At 44.6% G+C, this 27,871-nt stretch overlaps 1 protein-coding gene across 4 annotated transcripts in view; it reads left to right on the top strand.

Moving 5' to 3' along the window:
• Positions 1-5,554: 5,554 nt before the first annotated feature.
• Positions 5,555-27,871, top strand: part of PACC1 (proton activated chloride channel 1) — a 38,387-nt gene continuing 16,070 nt past the window's right edge. The window contains exons 1-2 of one of the 4 annotated variants that reach the window (XM_035722559.1): positions 5,555-5,834; positions 9,663-9,759. In XM_035722559.1, coding sequence (XP_035578452.1) covers positions 5,799-5,834; positions 9,663-9,759 — 133 coding nt within the window. In that variant the 5' untranslated portion in view covers positions 5,555-5,798. The remainder of the gene's footprint in view (positions 5,835-9,662; positions 9,760-27,871) is intronic. The other 3 variants (XM_027613641.2, XM_027613642.2, XM_035722558.1) reach the window with 3 other exon arrangements.

Genomic DNA, 27,871 nt, shown 5'->3' with positions numbered 1-27,871 from the left:
TCCATGAGCTTACATTCTATGGGAGAAATAGACAAAGATACATACCGTTGTGTGTTAGATGGTGATGAATACCGGGGAGAAAAATAAAGCAGGGCAAAGGAATAGAGAGCTGCAATTTTAAATAGGCTGACCAGGGGCTCCTGGGTGGCTCAGTAGGTTGAGAGTTGGGCTCAGAGTCAGTTCAGGTCATGATCTCATGGGTAGTGGGAGAGCCCCAGCTGGGCTTGGTGGGCAGTCTGCTTGAGATTCTTTCCCTCTCCTTGTGCTCTCTCTTTGTCTCTCCCTAAAATAAATCTTACAAAATAAATAAGCAAACAAACAACAGGGTGACCAGGGAAGGTCCCACTGAGAAGGTGGTATTTGTATAATACCCTCCCAGTGAGGGAGGTAGCTAGGAGGGGAGGACATTCTCTGCAAAAGGAAAGATGGCCGCATACATGTTGAGGAAGGACAGTGTCCCGCTTGCTGGAGAACAGTGGGAGGGAAGAGGTGTGGGAGATGAGGTCTGGGAGGTCAAGGTTAAAGGGAATGGAGGTGGTGGACAGGTCTCGTGGGGCCTCACAGCTCATTTTTAAAGGATTTTGGCTTTTATGCTTACTGAATGGAAGAGAGGAATGAGTTAAAATGTTAGTGGAATGACTCTGTGGTGTTGAGGACAGACTAAAGCAGGGGGAGCCACTGCAGTAATCCAGTGATCCAGGCGAGAGGTGATGGTGGCTTGCCCCAGAGTGCTAGCAAGGGAGGTGGTGAGCAGCGGGTGGGTCTCAGATGTGTTTCGAGGGTGTGGCTGGCAGGATTTGCTGACAAACGAGAGGAGAGAGGAGGTCAGGGAGATAGAACAGAGTCAAGGATGACCCAGAGGGTTTTGGCCTTGGTAACCATATGCATGGAGTTGCCACTTACTGAGATAAGGAGAGATGGTGAGAAGAGCAGGTTTGGGGGGAGAAACTCAAGATCAGGCTTGGTCAGTTTGAGAACACCTAGATATCAAAGTAGAAGTATCAAATTGACAGTTGGCTATATGAGTCTGGATTTGAAGGAAGAGTTTCCAGGCGAGTGATATAAATCATGGAATCCTTGGCATGTAGATTGTATTTAAAGCCACAGAATGGGGGCGCCTGGGTGGCTCAGTCGGTTAAGCGTCTGCCTTCGGCTCAGGTCATGATCCCAGTGTCTTGGGATTGAGCCCTGCATTGGGCTCCCTGCTCCTCGGGGAGCCTGCTTCTCCTCCCTCTGGTCCGCCACCCCGGCTCGTGTGCTCTCTCTCTCTCAAATAAATAAAATAAAATAAAATAAAATAAAAAAGTTAAAAAAGCCACGGAAAGGATGAGATCATCAAGGACATGCAGGTAGAGAGGAAGATGGAGGGACCAAGGACTGAGTTCTTGGGCCCTGCCAACATATTGTGGGTGGGAGTACTGGCAAAGGAAACCAAAGAAGAGTTTACTGTGTGCCAAGCCCTGGCTCAGCACTTTCACAAGTATTAACTCATTTAATCCTTGCTTTCACTCTATGAAGTAAGAACTAGTATTATTGCTCATTTTTACAGACAATGAAACTGAAGTACAAAGACTTTAAATACCTTGGTCACGGGTGGGTGGTAGAGCTAAGACTCAAGCCCAGGCCGCCTCCCAGCGTCTTCCCTTAACCATCAGGCTACACCTGCCCTCAGTGACTGCACCAAATTTTCATACATTTCATCCATGCAACAGAATGAGCTTCTAGTACACAGCGACCTGAACAGGATCCATCACAAACCCTCTGAATCTCAGTTTCCGTATTACTAACACACCAGCCTGCCTCCTTGATGGTATTGTGCTGAAACTAAAAATGATCATGGATGTGAGAGTCTGTATAAGCTGCAGCATGCAGAATCTATGTTACACTGGGTCACAGGATCTCTGGGTTAGAAGAGGCCCTTCTAAGTCCTTGAATAGAATATCATCCCCTTCCTGATGCATCATGTTCCTTAATAACATCCCTGACATACAGTGTGCTACTTCTCTGCTTGAGCCCTTTCTCTCTCTACAGTTCTATTTGTTAGTAACTTCTTTGAGCCAAAAGATACTCCCTATAATTTCTACTGATCAGATCTAGCTTCCTCTCCCTGAGACACTGAGTATAAATCTATGATGCAATAGCATGCTCATATGCCCTTGGATTTTTCTAGGCATTCCTCTGATTGCCCTTCCCTACTTCAACTCAGATTCATTTTCCCAAATGAATCAGTTACCTGAAAGTAGAATACAAATTATCTGAAGAGAAACAAAATGACTTGTAATAAGACAGTTGGTTGCACAGGGGACGAAGGAGGCTGAGAAGAATCCCTGAGGTAACCAGAAGATTAGAAACGGCAGGAGAGTAACACCATCCTACCCTTAGAAGGGAGCAGGAGGTGGTATGAGAGTCTGGGAGCCTGGGTCACCTAGCTGAAGCTAGAGCCACAAAAAGCCTTTGCATTGGGCTGGAACCATGGAAGGGACACTGCCAGGAACAGGGAGCAAGGAAAAGAAAAACCCTGGCTTCTCCCTTGCCCTGATCCCCTCCAATCGCCCAGGAGGGCTTCCTCTTGACTAAATTCAGTGGAAACCCTGTGGCTGGGTTTTTCTTTCCTTTCCTTTCTTTTTTTTTTTTTTTCTTCCTTTCTTTCTTTCCTATGTGAAAGTTTTTTTTTCAACTGTAAGTGGCAGGTGAATGATTAACGCCAGCTTGGCGGGCAGCTGTATCATTGTGCTCTCTGCTGTTGCCATAACAGGGCATTCTCCCTGTGTGTCTACCTTCACATCGGCTTCCATCGTTGTGTAAGGACGTGAGTCATAATAGATGAAGGGATCACCTTACTTAGAATGACCTCATTTTATCTAATACATCTGCAACAATCTATTTCCAAATGAGGTCACAATCTGAGGTACCAAGGGTTAGGACTTCAACATACCTTTTTGAAGGACACAATTCGACCCATAACCAGAATCTTTGGGATCTAGATGGTAAGTCAAACCATGAGCCTAGAGAGGAGCCCATTTCATTAGCCCCCAGGGAGTGAGTTGAAGGGAGATCAGAGACCTGGTTTGGGAATGCCATCTTGGAGAATTGAGGGGATGAGGAAAAACCAGCAAAGGAGGCTGAGAAGGAGCTTTGAGTGAGAGGGGAGGCAAAGGGAGGCATGTGGGGTCCTGGAAGCCAGAGGAGGAAAGGAGACAGGGAGGAGAGGCTCAGCTGAGGCCAAGCCAGCTGACAGATCAAGAAAGAGGATAGATAACAAAACAAGTGAATAAACAAAAAGCAGAATCAGGGCGCCTGGGTGGCTCAGTCGGTTAAGCCACTGCCTTCGGCTCAGGTCATGATCCTGGAGTCCCCGGATCGAGTCCCGCATCGGGCTCCCTGCTCGGCAGGGAGTCTGCTTCTCCCTCTGACCCTCCCCTCTCTCATGTTCTCTCTCTCTATCTCATTCTCTCTCTCAAATAAATAAATAAATCTTTAAAAAAAAAAAAAAAAAAAAAAAAAAAAAAAGCAGAATCAGACCTATAAGTACGGAGAACAAACTGACGGTTGCCAGAGAGGATGGACAAAATGGGGGAAGGGGAGTGGGAGATGCAGTTATGGAATGAATGAGCCACTGGAAGAAAAGGCACAGCATAAGGGAATATAATCAATGATCTTGTAATCGCATTGTATGGTGACAGATGGTAGCTACACTTGTGAGCACAGCATAACCTATAAACTCCTTGAGTCACTATGTTGTACAGCTAAAAATAATGTAACATTGTGTTACAACTCTCCTAAAAAAACAAAACAAAACTCATCCAAAAAAGAGAAGCTTGGGGAAATGGACATCTGATTTGACAACTCTGAGGTCACTTGTGACCTTGACAAACATATTTCAGGAGAGTGGAGAGGCTGAAAGCCTGATTCGTGTGTGCTCGTGAGAGAACGGGAGGAGAGGACTTGGGAACAGCTGGTACAGAAATGTCTATTTATGTGCTCATGGCTTCTCCACTCTAGCGTGGAAGAGCCAGAAGGGCAAGGACCTGGGAGTACCCCATTTGTTTCTGTATCCCAGTGCCCAGTGCTATATTTGTTAAAACCATGTTAAATATTGTACTAGGATCTCCTTCAAATGTGGGACTCTGTAATTTTCCAGTTTGGTCAAAGCAACAAAGAGTAGAGAGGATCGATAGGGCTGGACTAGATTTTTCTGGTTCTTTCCAGCTCTAAAATTCTCTGAATTGTGTGACCTGTTCTATCAACCAGGCTTGCATTCATACAGCTAAGAATCTAATGAGTTGTTTGTTGTCATTTGTCTTTGCAAGCAACTGTTAAATGGCTGGAATAAGTGTTGCATTCATATATTGAAAATTGTTGAGTACATACAATATGTTAGGTGCTATATATATGGTCGAGGGCGGTCAGAAGAGGCGAGGGAGGCCTCCCTCTACCAATACTCTGGAGGTCCAGGGGGCTTTGATGTGGTTGGTACTACTGTGGTTGCTGCTGAAGAGGGAAGAGCCCCGAGGGGCCTGCTTGCAGGGGCTTGCAGAGCTGCAGCTGCCCAGGACACAGAGCAGCATTCACCAAAGCATAAGCGACCTCTCTTTGCCTCACCACTAATCAGCCGGGGGTGGCCAGACAGAATAGCCGTTCGCGCAGTGGGAGGATGGGAAGATGCGGTCCTCAGATCCACACTGCTACAAGGCGAACACCATGTTCTCCACCACATTCAGGACAGGAGGCTTCTTCTGCGGGGGAACAGAGCTTTTGGGTTTTGCTGCATGATCCTGTTTAGGCTCTCAGTAAGGCCCTGTGAGCAGGGCAGGGTTTAGGCATAGAGAGGAGGGCTCAGAGTATTACTAGACTTGCGGGAGGAGCCCCTGGGTGGCTCGGTCGGTCAAGCTTCTGCCTTCAGCTCAGGTCATGATCCTGGGGTTCTAGGAAGGAGCCCGGCATTGGACTCCCTGCCCAAGGGGAGCCTGCTTCTCCCTCTGCCCCTCCTCCCCGCTTGTGCTCCCTCTCTCAAATAAATAAAAGCTTAAAAAAAAAAAAAAAAGACCTGCGGGAGAGGGGCAGAGCCAGGACAAGAAACTAGAGGTCCTGACTCCCAGCTGTCTGCCGTAGGAATAATGGAAAGTACTTGGATTCTGTAGTCTCTTCCTGGATTAATCTTCATTTCAAAACAAAACGAAACGAAAAAACACTTCATTACTGCCCTGCCCAAATCCTTTCCGAAACAAGGTATCTCAGTTTCTTTATCTGTAAGACAGGGAGCAAAACTTACGGCTCCCAGGGTTCCTTGCAAGATCAAGGGCATAATATGAATGAAAGTGCTTTGTAATATACAAAGTGCTCTGCAGACATTTATTAATGGTTATAATCCACCAGACTGCCTCTTGCAGTTATAGATTAGGCTCTCCCACTCGTCTGACCTGACCTCTTTATTCCACTTTCCACTCATTTTCTCCGTCCCTCCTCCTCTGACAAACAAGAGGAAGTGGGAGATGAAGAGAGCACGTGAGTCTAACGCCTGGCTTAAACGTGGCTTTGGGGAGCGCGCAGGCTTTGCCGCTCCGGAGTTGCTGAGAGGTGCCTCTCGCCCGGAACTACATTTCCCAGCAACCTTCCGCGGCTCCAGCGGGAGCGAGGCTCATGCGCCGAGTGCCGCCCCGCCTGGTCTCGGGGCCGCACCTCCGAACCGGTTTAGCCTCGCGGAGCCGGCAGCTTCAGGCGCTGCGGCCGCAGTCCTCGCCCCGCCGCTTCTCCCGGGCCGTAGCGGTCTCAGGTGTACCTTAGCTCGGGTCAGTGCCATGATCCGGCAGGAGCTCTCCACATCCTACCAGGAGGTACAAGGCAGTGGGGGGCGGAAGCAAAGTTTCCCGTGGGGCGCAGGAGCGGGGTCCCGGGGTCTGGGCGAGTGGGGTACGGGGGGCGTCCCGGTGGGTCGAGTGCGCTTTCCGCGGAGTGCGGCGGGGGGGAGGGATCCCCGCGTGCAGAGGAGCGGCGGAGCAGGAAGGAAACGGGACGCCGAGCCTCCCCCGGATGCCGCCGGCGCGGGATGGAGCCGGGGCCCCGGAGGAGCCGCGACCCGTAACCAGCAGGTGAATGATTAAAGCGGCCTCGGACCCAGGCAGCAGCGCGCCGGCCGGCCTTGACCTCGACCTCGGCTGTTCTTTGCAACAAGTGGAGGCACGGGCGCCCTCCTCCCAGCTGGAACGGATGTGCGGGAGGCATTAGCCTCTCTGAGCCCCAGGCCTCGTGGCCCCTTGCAGGTGTAAATGACAAGAGATAATTATGTCTTGTTTGGGGGCCCGCCTGACTTTGCAAAGGTGCTTTCGCCACTCAGGTGCTTCTCGCTGGGCTCGGTTTTTAACAGTCTCACCTCCTCCCACTACTTTAAATATCACTCTCCGGCTCTTTGTCTCTTTCTTGTTTGTCCTGAGCTACAGGCTGCGGTTCCATCTTTCTCTCAGACCTCCTGACTCCCCGGAACTAGTGAACTGCCCTCCTCCTCCTCCTCTCAGGTCCTACACCCTGGTCATCTCTAGAGATCATCCTCCCCTGTGCCCCGCACGGTGGTCCCCTCACTTGCAAGTTCAGTCACTTCCACATCTTGCAGTCCTCAGGTTTGTGTCCCTGTGTCTGCTCTGGCCAACTGAGTGAGATGCTGTGTTAGCACCTCTGCCTTTGGTGTCTCCCATGCTGTGCAGATTCCTTTTGAGGCCCTGCCTTGATCCCACAACATCTCTTTTTACAAACACCTGATGCTGCCCTTGATCTACCCAGAACAGGCCAAACTTCTTAGCAGCTTTCAAAGCTCTCTGCAAAGCTCAGAGCCATATCTTCAATTATCTCTCACCCACCTACATTCCAACCACACTGGAAACTCACTGTTTACAAATGTGCACCTGCTTTCCTGTCCCTTTTCCGCTTTCTCGCACCGTTTCTTTTTCTTTAACTCTCTCTCAAACTCCGTTGGTTAAAATTACACCATTCCCCCCCCCATCATTCAAGGAGGGATCTTAAGTCCTATGTGCTCCATGGAGACTGACTTCCCAGATCAGTCTAGCATTCTACCTGTCCTCATATGTACTTCCTGCTGTCTTGAGCAATACTGACCAGACTATTGATGTACTCCCTTTGCAAATGATACTGTGTGGATAAAGCAGATGGCTTCGCCCTACAGTGGAAGGTGGGAAGCCAAGTTGAAAGATGAGATTTGCCTAAGGCTTGCTATTTTTTAGTATAGGACCTGGTCTGGAATCTGACTTTGGGACAAATTTCTATATTTCTCCTACCCTCTCCTTTATCCAAAAGGAGCCAGATGAATTTTAACCAGTGCTGTGGATTCTGTGGCCTCTAGATTCTATACCGCTAGAGGACTTCCCTCTGAAAGTTTTCAGGTTTATAGGGAGTAGAGCATAGTGGATAAATACTATTTTGAGGCCAGAAAGCCCGTGTTCCTGTCCTGGCTCTGCTTCTGGCTATTTGTCAAGTCACTTTTCTGAGCTTTGGGTTTCTTCATTTGCAAAGGAGGGTACTGATAGGCCTTATCTCATATACCAATGAGTTGGTATATGGAAAATTCTTAGCTCCGCACTTGGCAGGGAGTGACCCCTCTGTGAATGATGGGCTCTTGTTAATAGGGTGCGGGCAGCTCCTGCTTCTAGGGAGCTTTGGGGTCCTGGTTTGTAGGATCACGTCGCTCACTGCCCATACATAACCTGCAGTATCGCCTTTCCCAGCAGGGCTCCTAAAATGCTTATTAAAATATAGACAGTTATCCTGCTTGCAGGGGCAAGGCCAAAGGTGGAGTCACTTTCTATTTGGGGGCACCCCAAGATGGAAGGTACTGGAAGGACCCTTCCTCTTACCTTCTTCAGTGGCTCATTTTGAAGTCCCTGTCTCTTGCTTTGTTCAGAAGAAGGAGGCCTCCCAGAGAGTGGCCTGCATCTATCTTGCCTGGATCATTCTGAGAGTGGACCTAGCTCTGAGTTAAGTTTCTTTGCTGAAGGGAGATTTTGGCTTTGGGGATGGGGCAGGCAAGGAGTGGGCTCATTATGGCGGCAAGTAGTCAGGAAGGGAACTGGGTTAGGGCGAACCTGGGTAAGGCTTGGATCAGAGAACTCTGGGTCTTCCCAGAACTAACATCCTGCTTTCTCTTTGGCCAGTGAGAACTCTTGGGACCTCTTGCTCTCATATCTCATGGTGTCTTCTCCAGCCTCCCTGCCTTCTCCCACATGTTGGTTTTCTTGTGAGCTTGGAGGACTTTAAACTGGAGGTTCTACCTGATTCTAAGGGGCAGGAGTGAAGGCAGAGAAAGAAGATGGAGGCGCTTGGCTGGCTCAGTTGGTAGATCATGTGACTCTCGATATCGGGATTGTAAGTTCAAGCTCCATGTTGGGTGTAGAGGTTACTTAAAACTAAAATTAAAAAAAAAAGGGAGAGAGATGGAAGACCAGTAGCTACATGAGAGTTTTATTTTAACCTAAGTCTCTTGGAGATTAATTTTTAGTGAAAATGTTTTGCGACCTTAAGTGTTGACACTGTGAACCTAAGAAAATACTTAGGAAAGCTATCCCCTTCCCCTCCCTCCTAATTCAGTGATAGGTCCTCTGAATTCTGGTCTTGATCTCTGTTGCCCTCTTCCTCCTCAATGCTATGAGAATTGTTGGTTATCATTGTATCCTTCTTGCTCCCTACCCTTCTCAGTGGCATTTCCCCCATTTGCCAGGTGAGAACGCAATGAGGGGAGGCTGAAGTTGCCTGCCACCAGGCTGTTAATCAGCATCTGTTTCTGGGATGGACCGCCCTCCCCATTTTGTTCTGCCTTTTGCAGCCTGAGTCGGTGGACATGAGCCAGAGTCCTGGAGAGCTCTGACACCAACTTCACTGTTTTCCTCCTGTCTCTCAGCAGACTCTTAGCTGCGTTTCCTCCTCCTCTGGGAAGCCGTTAAGATCATAGGCTTTGGAACTAGACCAACTTGGATTTGACTTCTGGCTCTCTGGCCATGGAAAGCGTGGTTGAATTGTGTCCCTCCAAAAAGATGTGTGAGGAGTGGTAACCCCTAGTACCTCAGTAAGTGTCCTTATTTGGAAATAGGGTCATTGCAGATGTAATTAGTTAAGATGAGGTCATCCTGGAGTAGGGTGGGCCCTGACCCAATATGGTGTTCTTATAAGAAGATGACCATGCGGAGACACAGAGCCACACAGAGACTCCGTGTGAAGATGGAGGTGGAGATTGGAGATGAGATGCATCTACAGGCCAAGGAACACCGAGGCTTGCCCACCTTTACCAGAAGCTAGGAGAGTGCCATGGAAAAGATTCTTCCTCACAGCCCTCAGAAGGAACCAGCCCTGCCAACACCTTGATTTCAGATTTCTAGTTTCCAGGACTGTGAGGGAATCAACTTCTGTTATTTTGAGCCACGCTGTCTGTGATGCTTTGTTACAGCAGCCCTGGGAAACCAACACACAGGGAGTTACGTGACTTTTCCGAGCCTCAGTGTCCTCATCTGTATTATTGGTATAACACACCCTGCATCATGTGACTGTGTGTGTGTGTGTGTGTGTGTGTGTCCATTGAGAGACAGTTTCTGCTTTCTCATTCTAGCCCTAACTAGCAGGGCTGATGTAGCTGACCGGTTCGCCCTCTTTGTCTTCCCCTTCAGCTGAGTGAGGAGTTGGATCAGGTGGTTGAGAACTCAGAGCGGGCGGACGAGCAGGAAAAGGAGACAGACAGAGTCCAAGGTCCAGGAGTCTTACCACGTAAGTGAGTTCGGTGCTCAGTCACTGTCGTAACTGGAGGCCCCGGCCCGGGGGCCTTGCCATCTGGGTACCTGTGGAAGAGGGGGAGCCCCCCTGCCCTGTGCCCTGGTGTCCGGTCTCCAGTATTGCCCTCTTTTTAAAGCTATACATATTTAACCAGTCTGGGGACAGAGCACGTGTCCAGGCCAGGATCTGCTTTTTTCTGTGCTCTGAGCCACTTTCTGAGGCCAGGCTGTTGGATACAATGGATCTCTGCTCTTCTGTTTGTTTTTCCCTAGGAGGTGGTTGAGCCTCTCAATATCTGAGTCCCTTACTTCCCAGGGCCCTCTAGTAGAATATCTAATAGGCCTCACCTCCTGGACATCAGGCCTCCCCAGGATCGTCATGCAGCCAGGCAAGCAGGGTCCCATCAGTCAGGCGGCATCCTAGGAAGTCTTACGGTCTTCCTCTTGGATACACTCTGCTCCCTCATGTGATGTCATTTGTAACACTTGACTTCCCAGACCACTTGCTCCTTCGGGCCTCCTTCACAGTCTCCTTCCAGCTCTTGGGTGCTAAATGTTTGTCAGAGGCCCGCTTGTCTCTCTGGTGTGCAGTCTCACCTGGGCCAACCTCCCTGCTTCCCGCAGTGCGTGCTCACGCGCGGCACCACGTTCACACTCCTAGCCTAGAGGTTACCTGTAAACTCCAGACTTACATATCCTGTATATCCAAATGCCCATTGGTAGCTCTGCTTGGGTGTCCCAAAGGTACCCTAAACCCAAAGCTGAACCTCATGATCTCCCCCTCCCAGTGTGGCCCTCTTCCAGTATTTCCTGTTTTGGGGAATGGAACCCACCACCCATCCAATTGAACCAGAGAGTCATTTTCTTCCCCTTCCTTCCCTTCTTCCCCTTTCTGTCTGCCGCTCAGCCTCGCTGGCCTTCTTTCATTTAGGCCTCACTCCCTTCCACCATCTGGCCTTTTTGCTGTTTATCCCTCTGCCTGGAATTGTCTTCCCTCTGTCATCCAGTTAATGCTAATCGTTCTTCAGCTCTCAGCTCACTCACTGTTTTCTCCAAAACCTCTCTGACCTCCTGCGTACCTCTCCGTTGTAGCCACCCCTGATGGAGCGGCATGTTTGTTTGCCTGGCATTTGATGAACGTTGGTTCTGCTAGCCATGTAAGCTCCATGAAGGTTGACACTGGTTCGTTTTGCTCACCGTCTTGGCTCTGGCCATGCAAGAAAGATTTGTTGAATAAATGAATGAGCGAATGGGGCCTCAGCCTGACTCCCAACTTCTTGGGTGGATTGAGGGAGGTGGGATTCTCCTCTTGATCCTTGCATTTATAGGGGAGGGGAATGAGGTAGGATCTTCTGTGATTGTGCCTAATCTTTAGAGAAGACTCCGTAGAAGGAAGGAGGCTGGAAGAGGAGCTGTTTACTGACTGCTTCCTCGGGCCTAAGCTCTGTCCTCCCCATTGCCCCATTTAATTTTCAGAGCTTTCAGGTGGTCATCCTGATTTTGATGGATGAAGACCTGAGTCCCAGGGGAGTTAAGGAAAGTATGGAAAGATCACATGGCTGATAAACAGACCGGATCAAGTTCTGTCTGACCTCAAACTCTATTACACCAGTGCCTTTTAAGAGGTATTTTAAGCATTCTTTTATTAAAGCCTCTTGCGTAAAAAGCACGGCTGCCCCCACTGTGACTCTCGGCACTGCTTCTGAAGCCCTAAAGCCCCAGGGAGAGAACAGTACATTCGTATTTATTTGCATTAGCTCTGTATATTAGTTTCTGTTGTTTCTATAACAAATTACCATAAACCTAGTGGCTTAAAATAACACGGATTTATTGTCTTATAGCTCTGGAGCGCAGAAGTCCAAAATGGGTCTCACTGGGCTAAAATTAAGGTTTCACCAGGACTGAATTCCTTTCTGGAAGCTCTGAGGGCAAATCCATTTTGGTGCCTTTTCGAGCTTCTAGGGGCTGCTTACATTTCTTGGCTCATGGCCCTTTTTCCATCTTCAGAACCACCCGTGGCCAATTGAGTCTTTCTCAAATCTTACCATTCTGACACTGACTTCTGCTGCCTCCTCCATGTTTAAAGAGGCCTGTGATTGTATTGGGCTCACCTAGATAATCGAGGAAAATCTCCTTGTTTTAAGGTCAGGTGAATGGCAGCTTTAACCCCACTGCCGCCTCAATTTCTCTTCGCCGTGTAACTTGACCTGTTGATAGTTCCAGGAATGAGGAGTTGGACATCTTTGGCGGGTTGTTATTCTGCCTGCTGCACACCCTGCACTCTGCCCTCTTGTCCCCAGTCAGAAGAGGATGGATGGAGATGGCCGGACGAAGAAGAGAGAGGCCAGACTTGGAAAGATGAAGCATTCTTTTGTGTGTCCTCTTTGAAGTGCCAGGCAAACTAGGAAGTGGCTGTGATGACCTTTGGCCTTCGTTTCTCTTTTGCCTCAGATTCTTGGGGCCTCAAAGCGTGAGGTCAGTCCGAGCAGGAAGTCAGACCTCAGGCAGAGCAAATTTTGGGTAGTTCCGTGGCCTGGCAAGAGCCTCCCCTGCTTTCGGGGGACCCTTCTGGGTGCATCTCCTTTGTAGACCATAGAAGATCCAGACTCAAAAGTCTCAGTAGTGAGTTGGCCCGAACTTGATGACCTGATAGACAACTCTCAGAGCTCATTTCCTGCCTTCGAGTCCTCTAACAATAGTACAAATGGTAATGACGACAGAGGCTGCCATTTATTTATTGGGTGCTTTCACGTACTAGGCCTGCATAGGGCTTTGCATATATACTTACACATGTCATCGTGGCCACTCCATGAGGGAGATGGTTAGTCCAGAGGCACAGAGAGGTTAAGTAATGTGCTCAGAGCTTATTAGTAGCAGGGCTGGGATTTGAACCCAGGGCTGCCACCTGGGGTGTTCTGACTCTGGCTCAGTTTCTAGATCAGATGCTTTCCTGCTCCCAAGTCCTCCCCTTCTTCCACCAGAGTCACTTCTGGACTCCTTCACGTGTTACACCATGTGCTAAAACCACAAAGAGGGCAAATGAGGCAGGCTTTCAGGAGCTCAGGACATGTAGAGAGAGAAGGCAGTTTACCCAGAGAAGAACTTACCTCTCCTCCTATAGAGCCTGCCCTGAACAACCTAATGAAGGCCTTTTCTCCCTGTTAGGTGTTTTCCTAGCCCTCAGTACTTTTCCTTTGTAGAATTTAGCACAGTTGAAAGGGCACACTTACTGAATATAATTCTTTTTTTTCTTAAAGCTTTTATTTATTTATTTGACAGATAGAGACACAGTGAGAGGGGACACAAGCAGGGGGAGTGGGGGAGGGAGGAGCAGGCTCCCCACCAAGCAGGGAGCCCGATGCGGGGCTCGATCCCAGGACCCTGGGATCATGACCTGAGCTGAAGGCAGACGCTTAACCAACTGAGCCACCCAGGTGCCCCGGTTCTTTCCTTTTTTTTTTTTTTTTTCTTTCCCCTGAAGGCAGAGGGAGAAGGGGAGAGAGAATCCTCAAGCAGACTCTTTGCTGAGCGCAGAGCCTGATGCAGGGCCTGATATTACCACCCTGAGATCACAAACTGAGCCAAAATCAAGAGTCAGATGCTTAAACAACTGAGCCACCCAGGTGCCCCTTGAATATAATTCTCTAATTAGTCATTACCAACCTCTTGGGCCTACCCCTGAGTTCTGTGAGGCACTCCCAGGACTTTGTCTTTTCCCCCCTTCATTGTAACTCTGATGCTTAGCTGAGCACCTGGCCTGCTGTGGGTGCTCATTATTTGTATTTATACTTTAGGAGGGGGACGTGGGGATTTGGAACAGGAATGTATATCATCTGAGCAATTGGGATGAATGATTGAAGGTCAAGGAAATGGTAGAGACAGGTGCTTCAGAAATGGACGAAAGGGAGCTGGTTAGTGAAGGAAGTGAGATTAACCGGAGGAAGCGTGCTTTCCTACACAGGCCAGTAAATGGTGGCTACTGTCATCGTCAGATGGAAAAGAAGGGACTGGCCATGGAGGTGGGATGGCATGCGCAACCATGGAGAGTTCGGGATAAAAGCAGGACATGTCGGAAACTGGGTAGCACCGTGTGGTCAGAGCAGAGAGTTGGCAAGAGAAGTAGAAGCGGATGAGGTGGAAGGACAGATTGGGTCAGATTAGGGAGGGCTTTGAGTGGCAGGGTTTAGCCTTTAGGGAGCAGGGAGTATTTAATGGGATCGGAGCAGAGCAGTAAGAGGGGTAAGTGGTGGTGCTACTGGGCTGGGTCAGAGGCGGCGTGGTAGGCTGCTTTGCTGTCAGGGAGCAGGAGGAGGAAGACTCGGGCTTGAAGCGGGGTGCGTGGGAGAACGTAGACATACAGACATACAGTCCAGAGGGGTGAGCAGCCCGAAGAGAAGGTGCTCCTGTGCTGCAGACACATGAAGCTTCAGTGGATGCGATGTGTCTGGGCTGACAGGGCCCAGGGGCTGAGAGAGCTGACGACTGGCGTAGTGCAGGTGGGAGCCTTGAAGAAGGCCTGGGACCACGTGTAGAGGCAGCTCTGAAGGCTGAGCCTCGAGGAATGGCCACATTTGGGGGCCAGAAGAGGAGGTAGAGCCGGAGCCCCATGGAGGGCCTGGAGCTGGGAGCCGCAGCACAGGCGGCTGGTACTAGGATGCTGGGCCTGCTGACACTGGGCAGCACAGGGTCAAGCTAAGCACCCAGACGTTAAGGATTATACTGCCCATTTTACCCTCTGAGAGAAATCATTCCAATCCTTAATCTGAGAGCTTTAGTCTGTTTGCTCTCCGTCAAAGGAATCACAACCACTTATTCTCTTCAAAGGGAGAAATGAGACCAGATATGCTAACTGAATAAGCAGTTTATTATATCACAGTTGAAATAAAATTGAGGAAGGCACTTGGCTAGTTAGTCATTACAGTCAGTTCTCCATGGAAACAACTGTATATTAATAGAATTGACAAAGATCAGCAACCAAAGGACAAAATACATTGGATCTCCTCAAAATGAAAAACTTTTGTGCATTAGAAGACAGTACCAAGAAAGTGAAAAGAAAGCCCACAGGATGAGAGAAATTTTCAAATCATATGACTGATAAGGGATCTGTATTTAGAATATATAAAGAACTTTTATAATCCAATAATAAAAGGACAACACAAGTAAAAAATGGGCAGAGAATCTGAATGTTTCTCCAACACAGATGACTGATAAGCACATGAAAAGATGCTCAACGTCATTTGTCATCAGGGATATGCAAATCTAAACCACAGGGAGATGTGTATCATTGTGTAGCCTTCACTCCTATAAGGATGGCAGTAATCAATCAGATGGGCAAGTTTGGGTGAGGATGTAGAGAAATTAGGACCTCCCCCCCCCCATAGATTGTTGGTGGAAATGTAAATGGTAAAATTTTTTTAGTGGTAAGATGTGATGGTGTCTTGTTTGAGAATTGGAGCGCCACGACATGTGCTACTGGGGAAGACAGTCTGGCAGTTCCTAAAAGTTTAAATAGAGAGTTACCATGGGACCCAGCAATTCTACTTCCAGGTATATATCCAAGGGAAGTGAAAACTCATGTCCACACAAAAACTCGAACATGAATGTTCATAGCAGCACTATTCGTAATAGCCAAAAAGTGGAAGCAACCCAAAGGTCCATCAGGTGATGAATGGATAAATAAAATGGTATATTCACACAATGGAGTATTATTTGGCAATAAAAGGGAATGAAAAACCGATACATGCTACATCATGGATAAATTTTGAAGATACATGTTAGGTGAGAGAAAAGTCAAAATGAAAGGTCACAGGCTGAGTGATTTCAGTTATGTGACCTGTCCAGAATAGGAAATCCGTAGAGACAGGAAGCAGGTTATTGGTTGCCAGGGACTAGGAGGAATGGAGGAGTGACTCCTGATGGGTATGGAGTTTCTTTTTGGTTAATGAAAACATTCTGCTAATTACATAATGGTGATGGTTGCACACCTCGTGAATATACTAAACATATATTCATTTTAAAGTGGTAAATTTTATGGTATGTAAATCATATGTCAAAAACCCCACAAAAACAAACCCACCACATCACTAAAAAGGAAAAAAAAAAAAGTTCATTCCTTCTTTGCATTCAGAATGCATTTTGGCCCTGGGCTGTTTGCAAGGTAGAGTTTTGCAGGGTTGCAGTGGACAACCAGTTCCCCCTACCTGGGAATAAAGGTCCCACACTGTTTTCAGAAGTTGAATGACTCGTCACACATCCCCTTACATTCTGGGGCAATTCTGGGTTTTGGAAGCAGTGCTGTCCTGGATTTTGTAGAACTCATAGATTTCCTTTCCCAAGAAAATCTTGTGCATTATTTTTGACTGTCTACTGTCATGGGTTTGCATTCATATAAAGGATGTATACTTTTTTTTTTTTTTTTAAAGATTTTATTTATTTGACAGAGAGACACAGCAAGAGAGGGAACACAGGCAAGGGAGGGTGGGAGAGGGAGAAGCAGGCTCTCTGCCGAGCAGTGAGCCCGATGTGGGGCTCGATCCCAGGACCCTGGGATCATGACCTGAGCCAAAGGCGGTTGCTTAACGACTGAGCCACCCAGGTGTCCTGGATGTATACTTTTAAAACACATCCAGCTTGCCCCAGAAAAGCCAGTGTTTGGTTTTTCTGACTGCAAGAGTACATAGGACATTTTGTCAAATGTCCACCTTTTTTTATTTTTTTAATGGTAAGATGGAATGGTGTCTTGTTTCAGAATTGGAGTGCCACAGCATGTGTGGATGATAAATAGTTTTACAGTTTTTGTTTAGCTTACATGCTGATTTGTGGATCAAGAAAAGGCAAAGGTATCTTGGTATCTCTACCGAGAAGCTCACCTTGGCTTGAGTGAAACAGAAGAGACTCTTGGACAGTGTTCCCACGAGAGTAATTTGTCTCAGTAGCTCTGCCAAAGAAATCCAGGTGATAGAAATTGTCATGTGACCTTTTAGTGCCTTAAGTTCGTTTTTTTTTTTTTTTTTTTTAAAGAATTTTCAAGAAGATGTAGGGGGAGATTCATCTCTTTCCCTAACCAAAGGTATCATGAAAGCGGAACATTTCAAATCATGTTTACGTGGCTTCTGATAGAGTGAATACCTGCCCACGAATGCCCATTATTATTCCTCTTCATTGCATGGTTTAGCCAGGATGAAATAGTTGACCTGAAAATGTCCCGAGCTTCTACTTGTCATGAAGTTGTATTTTTTCAATCAGATCTTCTTTTGTCCTTGTTAGTGACTGGAACTAAGTACTAGTGTTCACTGCTGTGGAGGGAAAGAACATTGATTAGGAGTCAGGACCTCGGGGCGCTCGTTCTGTGCTTAGACTCTGGGACCTGGATCACTGCACAAAGAGTGGGTTTGGACCTGATGGCCCTTTAGGTCCCTGCCAACTCTTAAAAATTCTAGTCAGATGTTATACACCAAGTCAGCCACATCAGAGTTCCTTGTTTTGTCTTGGGATTTTTTTCAGACCTTGTTTGGATATTGAAAACTGGTCCTTGTTGCCAGTTAGGAGCAGCTCGTGACAGGGAATGTTCTTTGACCTGCCATGTTTTGAAGTGAACCTGTGGGGGGCACCTGGTTGCGTCAGTCAGTAGAGCATGTGACTCTTGATCTTGGGGTCGTGAGTTCAAGCCCCATGTCGGGTGGGGAGGTTACTTAAAAAGAAAAAAAAGTCTTGGGGCGCCTGGGTGGCTCAGTTGGTTAAGCAGCTGCCTTCGGCTCAGGTCATGATCTCAGGGTCCTGGGATCGAGTCCCACATCGGGCTCCCTGCTCAGCGGAGAGTCTGCTTCTCCCTCTTTCTCTGCCTTCCTCTCTGCCTGCTTGTGCGCTCTCTCTCTCTCTGTCAAATAAATAAAATCTAAAAAAAAAAAAAAAAGTCTTGAAGTGAACCCGTGGTCCCACACGGGCCACGGGAGGTGGGAGGAGTGCCTTCCTGGCAGAAGAGCTGTGGGTAGGTCCATGTGTACACAGACTGCTGCCCTTTGGGTCCTGTGACCCTGCAGCCTAGGTACACGGGACTGATGAGGGATCAACGCCTGAGCTAAGGGGAGCCACCTACAGGCTGGGTATGAAGGACAGCAGGGTCCTGTGATGTGTGTGACAAGGGCCCCCTGTACCGGATACTCGCTGGGAGGGGGACTTGGCTGGTAAGTGGAGAATAATAAATATTATTTATTTGACAGAGAGAGACACAGTAAGTGTCTCTAGAGAAACACGGAGAGCGGGCAGGTAGCAGAGCCACCAGGGAGCAGAAATCAACACTGTCCCTGGTAACAAGAAGCAGTAAAAGTTGAATCAGAGACAAAAGGTGAAAGAGACTTGCTTTAATTCCTCTTGGAGAACTAGAGCTGCCACCTGCCACGGTGGCTGTCACTCAGCTGCCCCAGGGGCTTCCTTCGGGCTTCCTGGTTCCTCACTTCTCTTTGTGGCTGTCAACGTCCATTGCCTCAGTGCCCTCTTCTTTACTGCCTGAAGGAACCTTGTAGACACTTCTGGGAACTTGCACTTCGGTGTAATGTAAAAACTTTCTAAACATTTGGCCACGAATAGCAAGGCACACCAGTTGCTTTAGAGTTCCACATGCCTGGGATGCACTGCTCTTCTACAGATGAAAGGTAGCTAGTTAGCACTGCAAGACTTCGTTCCTCTAATATTTGGGTGATTCAGTCATCTAACAGGCATGGAAACATTACGTGCCTACTGTGTGAAAGATACTGTACCCTGCCTCTCTTCCGTTTTGTTTTTGGCATTTTTTTTTTCTAATTTATCATGATTAAGAGATGATAGTGCCGTGGTCTTCATTTTTGCTGTCTACATCAGTGAAGGCTTTGTTTTTTGAGGGGTAGAGGGTACATTCCATTTCTCTAGTAACATTAATGCATTAAGTGGGCACTCTGTAATGCATTTTGCAACATTCTCTCATTTCTTTTAGACGTGCTATAAAATTGAAATGATTATTTCCTTTTCACATGAAAAAAGTGAGGCTTAGGAGCACTGACTAACTTGTCCTGGGTCTCGGAGTCATCTAGCAGAGCTGGAGCCCAAATCTCTGATGCTAGAGCTCATGCTCTTAACCACTTGGCTGCATATCTGGACTTTCAATTCAGAAAATAAATGAATAATGAACATCAAATTATTTCTTCATCAGAATCCTCCTGGTGCTTTGGGCATAGGGCTGTGTGACCTCCACAGAGCCTTTGCTGATCTCTGCCCTTCTCCCCACACCCATACTTCCCCCCAAGCAAAGGAAATATCACAGTTTACATCCTCGTGTCCTCCTGAGTTCTGTGGTACTTTTAGCACAGACCATCAGCCCTCCTCTCTTGGTATCTCCCTAAAGCACCTAGCACAGCGTCTTGCACACAGAGTTGGTGTTCGATGCATGTTTATAGAAGTACAGAATGAATGAATGAATTTTCTCTAACCTAAGACCGTTGATAGTTCTATGCTGATCATGCTTTTGTGCTTTTAAATAGAAGAAAATGTAATATTTATGAGCAAATATTCTTATCTCTTTGGATTTAAAGTTCATTTTTTATAGGGAGCATATCATTACATCCTATTTTTAATCCAGGCTGACAGTCTCTGCCTTTTAATTGGAATGTTTGGTCCATTTACATTTTTTAAGTTGACGTATAGTTGAACTTTATAGTTGAAGTATAGACAACAGTAATAGACTAATATATTAGTTCCAGGTGTACAACATGGTGATTCAACAATTGTACATATTACTTGGTGCTCACCACAATAAATTGCCATCCGTCCCCATACAAAGTTACTACAAAATTATTGACTGTATTCTCTATGCTGTACTTTTCATCCCCAGAACTTATTTAATAACTGGAAGTTTTTTTTGTTTTGTTTTTCTTTAAGATCTATTTATTTATTTGACAGAGACACAGTGAGAGAGGGAACATGAGCAGGGGGAGTGGGAGAGGGAGAAGCAGACTCCCCACTAAGCAGGGAGCCTCACGTGGGGCTTGATCCCAGGACCCCGAGACCATGGCCCGAGCTGAAGCCAGACGCTCAACAACTGAGCCACCCAGGCACCCCCCCCCCCTTTTTTTTTAAATTTAAAATGTGTTTATGGTTTTCCACTCATTTTGATTCAGGTTGCTTTTAGTGCTGCTGCTTTCTGAAGGAGCATCCTTCTGGAAGCTTTGCTTTTCTTCCTTATAGGTTGGCAAAAGACAGCCAACACACAAAACTGCTGTGTTTGTGCATGGCTACAGACGGTGGTGATTTTATAGCACCCTGGGCATTTCACGTCCATGAAGTAGGAATTACAGCTCTGCACCAGGCGCTGCTGCTTATGCTTCCTCTTCTCTTCCAGGGAGGGATACAGGAGGTCCTTGCAATGGGCATGTTCTTGTGGGGAGGTTGTCACTGCTAGGAAGGCCTGAAGTTTGAATCTCTTAGTTCCTTTTTTGTTCTCTTTTGTCCTTTTTAGTTCTATTTTGCCTATCACCCCCCCTCTTCTCCCCTCTGGCAACCTCCAACTTGTTCTCTGTATTTATGAGTCTATTTCTGTTGGTTTTGTTTTTTAGATTCTGCTTATAAGTGAAATCATATAGTGTTTGTCTTTTTCTGTCTGACTTAATTTCACTTAGCAGAATATTCCCTGGATCCATCCATGTTGTTGTGAATGGCAAGATTTCATTCTTTTTTTTATGGCTGAGTAATATTCCACATCTTCTTTATCCATTCATCTATTGCTGGACACTTGGGTTGTTTTCACATCTTAGCTATTGTAAATAGTGCTGCAATAGACATAGGAGTGCATATATCTTTTTGAATTAGTGTTTTTATTTTCTTTGAGTGAATACCCAGTAGTGGAATGGTAGTTCTATTTTTCATTTTTTGAGGAACCTCCATACTGTTTTCCATGGTGACTGTATCCACTTACTTTCCCATCAGCACTACATGAGGGTTCCTTTTTCTCCACATCCTTGCCTACACTTATTTCTTGTGTTTTTGGTACTAGCCATTCTGACTGGTGTGAGGGGATATCTCATTGTGGTTTTGATTTGCATTTCCCTGACGATTAGTGATGTTGAGCATCATTTCATGTGTCTGTTGGCCATCTGGATGTCTTCTTTGGAGAATTGTCTTTCAGATCCTCTGCCATTTTTTTAATCTGATATTTTTGGAGGGTGATACATGAGTTGAATGCGTTCTTGATGTATTTTGGATATTAACCCTTTGTTGGATATATCATTTGCAAATGATATATTATTTAGTAAGTTGCCTTTTCATTTTGTTGATGGTTTCCTTTGCTGTGCAACAGCTTTTTAGTTTGATGTAGTCCCAATAGTTTGTTTTTGCTTGTTTCCCTTGCATAAAGAGATAGATCCAGAAAAATGTTGCTAAGACCAGTGTCCAAGAGATTAATGACTATGTTTTCCTTTAGGAGTTTTATAGTTTCTGGTCTCAATACCATTTTGAGTGTACTTTTGTGTATGTGTAAGTTGTATGGTGTAAGAAAGTGGTTCAGTTTTATTTTTTTGCACATAGCTGTCTGGTTTTCTCAACACCATTTATTGAAGAGACTGTCTTTTCCCCATTGTATATTCTTCCCTCCTTTGTTATAGATTAATTGACCATATGTAAACATGGGTTCATTTCTGGGCTACCTACTCTGTTCTGTGGACCTTTGTGTCTGTTTTGTGCCAGTACCATACTGTTTTGATTACTGTAGTTTTACAGTATAGCTTGAAATATGGGATTGTGATACCTCCAGCTTTGTTCTTTCTCAAGATTGCTTTGTCTATTCAGTCTTTTTTGGTTCCATACAGATTTTAGTAGTATTTGTTCTAGTTCTGTAAAAATACTATTGGTATTTTGAAAGGGATTGGATTGGATCTGTAGATTGCTTTGGGTAGTATGGACATCTTAACAATATTAATTCATCCAGTCCATGAGTGTGGTTATCTTTTCATTTTTTGGTGTTATCTTCAATTTCTTTCAACAGTGTCTTACAGTTTTCAGAGTACAAGTCTTTCACTTCCTTGGTTAAATTTATTCCTGGGTATTGTATTCTTTTTGGTACAATCATAAATGGGATTGTTTTCTTAATTTCACTTTCTGCTACTTTGTTATTAGTGTACAGAACTGCAACAGATTTCTGTGTATTAACTTTGTATCCTGCAATTTTACTGAATTCGTTTATTATTTCTAATGGTTTTTAGTGGAGTCTTTAGGGTTTCCATATATAGTATCATGTTATCTGCAAAAAGTGACAGTTTCACTTCTTCTTTCTAATTTGAATGCTTTTTATTTCTTGTCTGATTGCTGCCGCTAGGACTTCTAGTTCTGTGTTGAATAAAAATGGCAAGAATGGACATCTTGTCTTGTTCCTGATCTTAGAGGAAAAGCTTTCAGTTTTTCACTGTTGAGTATGATGTTAGTTGTGGGTTTGTCATATATAGCCTTTATTATGTTGAGATATGTTCCCTCTAACCCTTTGAGAGTTTTTTAAATCATGAATGGATGTTGAATTTTGTCAAATGCTTTTGCTGTGTCTATTGGGATGATCATATGGTTTTTATCCTTCATTTTGTTAATGTGGTGTATCACATTGATTTATTTGCAGATATTGAACCATTCTTGCATAAATCCCTCTGGAATAAATCCCGCTTGATCTTGGTCAATGACCTTTTAATGTATTGTTGAATTTGGTTTGCTAATATTTTGTTGAGTATTTTTCTATCTATATTCATCAGGAATATTGGCCTGTCATTTTCTTTTTTTGGTAGTGTCTTTGGTTTTGGTGTTGGGGCAATCTGAACAGAAATCTGTTTAGATTTTTTATTTCTTCCTGATTCAGTCTTGGAAGATTGTATATTTCTAGGAACTTATTTCTTCTAGGTCGTCCAATTTGTTGGTGTATAATTTTTGTAGTAGTCTTTTATAATCCTTTTTATTTCTGTGTTATCAGTTTTAATTTCTCTTTAATTTCTGATTCTTTGAGTTCTCGCTCTTTTTCTTGATGAGTCTGGCTATAGTTTTATCAATTTTGTTTATCCTTTAAAGAACCAGCTCTTGGTTCATTTATATCTACTTGATCTTTATTATTTCCTTTCTTTTACTAACTTTGGGCTTTGCTTGTTCCTCTTTTTCTAGTTTCTTTAGGTGTAGGGTTAGATTGAGATTTTTCTTGTTTGTTGAGGTAGGCCTGTATTGCTATAAACTTCTCTCTTAAAACTGCCTTTGCTGCATCCCAAAGATTTTGAACTGTTGTGTTTCCATTTTCATTTGTTTCCAGGTATTTTTTTTTAATGTTCTTTTTGATTTCTTCATTCACTCATTTGTTGTTTAGTAACATGTTGTTTAGCCTACATGTGTTTCTGCTTTTTTTCTAGTCTTTTTTTTTTCTTGTAATCTCTATAGTTTCATACAGTTGTGGTCATAAAAAATATTTGATATGATTCCAGTCTTCTTAAATTTATTGAGACTTGGGCGCCTGGGTGGCTCAGATGGTTGAGCGTCTGCCTTCGGCTCAGGTCGTGATGCCAGGGTCCTGGGATCGAGTCCTACATTGGGCTCCCTGCTCCTTGGGAGCCTGCTTCTCTCTCTCTCTCTTCCCCCTCTCTCTCTCCGTCTCTCATGAATAAATAAATATTAAAAAACATTTATTGAGACTTATTTTATGACCTAATGTGATCTTTTCTGGATAATGTTCTATGTGTGCTTGAAAAGAATGTGTATTCTGTTGATTTTGGATGGAATGTTCTGTTTATCTCTAAGTCTATCTGGTCTAATGTGTCATTTAGAGACACTGTTTCCTTATTGATTTTCTGCCTGGATGATCTATCCATTGGTGTAAGTGGGGTGTACCATCAATTTCTCTCTTTCTGTCTGTTAATATTTGCTTCATGTATTTAGATACTCCAATGTTGGGCAGAGATACTTACAATTATTATATCCTCGTGTTGGATTACTTTATCATTATGTAATGCCCTTCTTTGTCTCTTGCTATAATCTGTTTTAAAGTCTATTTTGTCTGTTAAAGTATTGCTACTCCAGTTTTGGGGGGTGGTTGTTTTTGTTTTTGTTTTTTTTCTGCTATCATTTGCATAGTAAATGTTTTTTCCATCCATTCACTTTCAGGTCTCAGGTGAGTCTCTTGTAGCCAGCATGTAGATGGGTCTTGTTTCTTTATCCATTCAGTCTTTTGACTGGAGCATTTAGACTGTTTACATCTAAAGTTTTGATAGGCATGTACTTATTGCCATTGTGTTTACTGTTTTCTGGTTGTTTTTGTAGTTTTTCTCTGTTCTTCTTCTCTTGCTCTCTTCCCTTGTAATTGATGACTTTCTTTGGTGTTACGTTTGGATCCCTTTCTCTTTATTTTTTGTGTATCTAGTACAGATTTTTAGTTTGTGGTAACCATGAGGTTCATATATAATATCCTAAGTATGTAGCAATCTATATTAAGTTGATGGTCATTTAAGTTCATACACATTCTAAAAGCACTAAATTTTTACTCCCCGTTTTTATGTATATGATGTCATAGTTTACATCTTTCTATTTTGTGAATCTCTTCACTAATGTTTTAGATATAATTGATTTTACTACTTTTGTCTTTTAACCTTTATACTAGCTTTCTAGGTGATTGATCTACTACCTTTACTACATGTTTACTTCCACCTATGAAATTTTTTCCTTTCCTAATCTTCTTCTAGTTATGTTCTATTCTGCTTAAAGAAGTCCCTTTAATGGCCAGGTTAGTGGTGATGAACTCCTTTAAATTTTGTTTGTCCAGGAAACTCTCTCCCCTTCAATTCTGAATAATAACCTTGCTAGGTAGAGTATTCTTGGTAGTAGGATTTTTCTTTCAGCACTTTGAATATATCATGCCACCTCAATGTTTCTGCTGAAAAATCAGCTGATAGCCTAATGGGATTTCCCTTGTTAGTTACTTTTTGCTTTTCTCTTGCTGCCTTTAAGATTCTCCCTTTGGGGCACCTGGGTGGCTTAGTCAGTTATGTGTCTGCCTGCGGCTTAGGTTATGATCCCAGGGTCCTGGGATCAAGCCCCACAGGGAGCCTGCTTCTCCCTCTTCCCCTCTTCCCCACTTGTGTTCTGTCTCCCAGTCAAATAAATTCTTAAAAAAAAAAAAAAAGATTCTCTCTTTATCTTTAATCTTTGACATTTTAATTATTATGTCTTGGTGTGGACTTTGTTGAATTCATCTTATTTGGGGCTTTCTGGATATCTTTTCCCAAATTAGAGAACTTTTCAGCTATTATTTCTTCAAATAAGTTTTCTGCCCCTTTTCTCTCTCTTCTGGGACTCCCATAATGCAAATGTTAATACACTTGAAGTTACCCCAGAGATCCTGTAACCTATCCTCAACCATAGTATTTTCTAATTTTTTGTTATACCATACATTCAATTAAGTTTTTAATTATTTAGTATTTTTAAAAATTTATTTTAATAAAATTATATTTTTTTAATTTTTTATTGTTATGTTAATCACCATACATTCAAAATTAAGATTTTTAATATTATAACAGCTGTATCCCACTTTTAAAAAATTTAAATCAATTACTATATAATGTATTAGTTTCTGAGGTAGAGTTCAGGGATTCATCAGTCCTATATAACACCCAGTGCTCATTACATCACATGTCCTCCTTAATGTCCATCATCCTGTTACCCCATCCCCCCAGCAAACCTCAGTTTGTTTCCTATGATTAAGAATCTCTTATAGTTTGTGTCTCTCTCTGATTTCGTCTTGTTTTATTTTTCCCCCCCTTCCTCAGTGATCCTGTTTTGTTTCTTAAATTCCACATATGAGGGGCGCCTGGGTGGCTCAGTTGGTTAAGCGACTGCCTTCGGCTCAGGTCATGACCCTGGAGTCCCGGGATCGAGTCCTGCATTGGACTCCCTGCTCGACAGGGAGTCTGCTTCTCCCTCTGACCTTCACCCCTCTCATGTGCTCTCTCTCTCTCTCATTCTTTCTCTCAAATAAATAAATAAAAATCTTTAATAAAAAAAAATTCCACATATGAGTGAGGTCATATGATAATTGTCTTTCTTTGATTAACTTATTTCTCTTAGCACAATACCCTCTAGTTCCATCCATGTCATTCCAAATGGCAAGATTTCATTTTTTTGATGGCTGAGTAGTATTCAAGTATAAACACACAATGGAATGTATACACACACACTATATATATATATACACACACACACACACACACACACCACACTTTTTTATCCATTCATCTGTCGATAACCTATCCTCATTTTTTAAAATTCTTTTTTCTTTTTGCTGTTCAGTGGGTACTTTCCATTATCCTTTCTTCCAGATTGCTGATCCGTTCTGCATCTGGTAATCTGCTGTTGATGTCCTCTCCTATATTTTTCATTTCAGTTACTGTATTCTTCAACTCTGGTTGGTTCTTTTTTATGTTTTCTTTCTCTTTGTTGAATTTCTCACCGAGCTCATCCACTCCTCTCTTAGTCTCGTGAGCATGTTTATGACTATTAATCAGGTAGCTTGCTCATCTCTGTTTTGTTTAGTTTTTTTTTCTGAAGATTTGTCTTGTTCTTTTGTTTGGAGCATGTTTATATGTGTCCTCATTTTGTGTGATCTTCTGTGTTTGTTTCCATGAATTAGGTGAAACAGCTGCCTCTCCCTGTTTGGAAAGAGTAACCTTCATGTAGTAACTTATCTGCATAGACTGTGTGTGCCTGGCTGGGTGTAGCTTTGGCTGGCTGACTGGAGCTGTAGTGGGTGCCAACTCGGGGTCCCTGGGTGTTCTCTGCAGGGGCACCCTGGAAGGGAAAACTGAAGCTGGCACAGGTGAGGGTAGGATGGGGGTCTGGGATGTGTCATGCTGGGGTTTGAGCTTGAGCAGGCATGGGTTGGGGTGTGCCATGCTGGGTCACCTGGTGCTTGAGTAGGCCTGGGTTGAGGGGGGCACCTTGGGAATATGGCTAGGGCTGGTATGGGCTGGGGGCCTGAAGCTCACTGAGGCAGTAGGCAGGCTCGAGTGTCTAACCTCTCCTCCTATCTGTGCTACCAAGGTGAACGGGCAACATAAACGGTGGTGCTCCCCAGCACCTCTGACCCCAGAGAAAATTCTAGCAATTTCCCCACAGTTTGTCAGAGGCTCTAGGGTTAGTGAATGGGTTTCCTTCACCTTTAGTCATTTAAGCCTTTTAAACCACAGCTTTTTTTCTGTGCCCCAGGGCAGGTGACTGCACAGGGTCCCTCAGTGCTATTCCTCTCTACTCCAGTCCGCAGCGTCAGGGGAGGTGTGCCTGTTGTTACTGTGTTCCCAGCTCTCGTGCCCTTCTCTGTGTGGTCCCTCTATGTTTTGTTGTGCAGAAGCTGTTGGATCAGCCATCGGTTCTTCAGGAAGAATTGCTTTATATCTGGGTGTAGAATTGATGTGACTGTGGGAGGACATGAGTTCAAGGTCTTCCTATGTTGCCATCTTGGACCCTCCCCTAGTCTGTTTACATTTAATGTAATTATTGATATAGTTGGATTTGGTCCTACCATTTTGCTGTTTTCTGTTTGTCTCGTGTATTCTTTGTTTCTCCGTTCTTTCCTGCAACTTATAAACCTTATGATATTGTATAATTTTTGCTTTAGATAGTCTTCTGTTTTAAAAATACATAAGCAGCTTTTCATATTTATCCACCTGTTTAGCACTTCAGTGATCTTTATTCCTTCCTGTATGTTTGAGAGTTATCATCTAGTGTTAGTTCCCTTTGGCTTTCAGAATTTCTTTAACGTGCATTGTGGTGCAGATCTTTTGGCGATGAATTCTCTCAGCTTTTATGTTTGAAAATATCTTTATTTCACCTTCATTTTTTGAAAGTTAGTTTTGCTGGGATTTAATTCATGGTTGACAGAATTTTTTTCTTCCAGCCCTTTAAAGATACTCCATTGTCTTTTGGCCTCCATTATTTCTGATCAAAAGTTACCTGTCATTAATATAATACCCTCTATGTAATTTGTCTTTTTTTTTTTTTCTAGCTGCTTTCAAGATTTTTTCTCTTTGCGTTTGTAGTTTGTGATTTGCCTGGGAGCGGTTTCTTATTTAGTCTGC

Source organism: Zalophus californianus, chromosome 10, assembly GCF_009762305.2.
Source record: "Zalophus californianus isolate mZalCal1 chromosome 10, mZalCal1.pri.v2, whole genome shotgun sequence".
Classification (NCBI taxonomy): domain Eukaryota; kingdom Metazoa; phylum Chordata; class Mammalia; order Carnivora; family Otariidae; genus Zalophus; species Zalophus californianus.
Note: the sequence above shows the minus strand (reverse complement) of the source record. Positions and strands in the feature narration are given on the sequence as shown.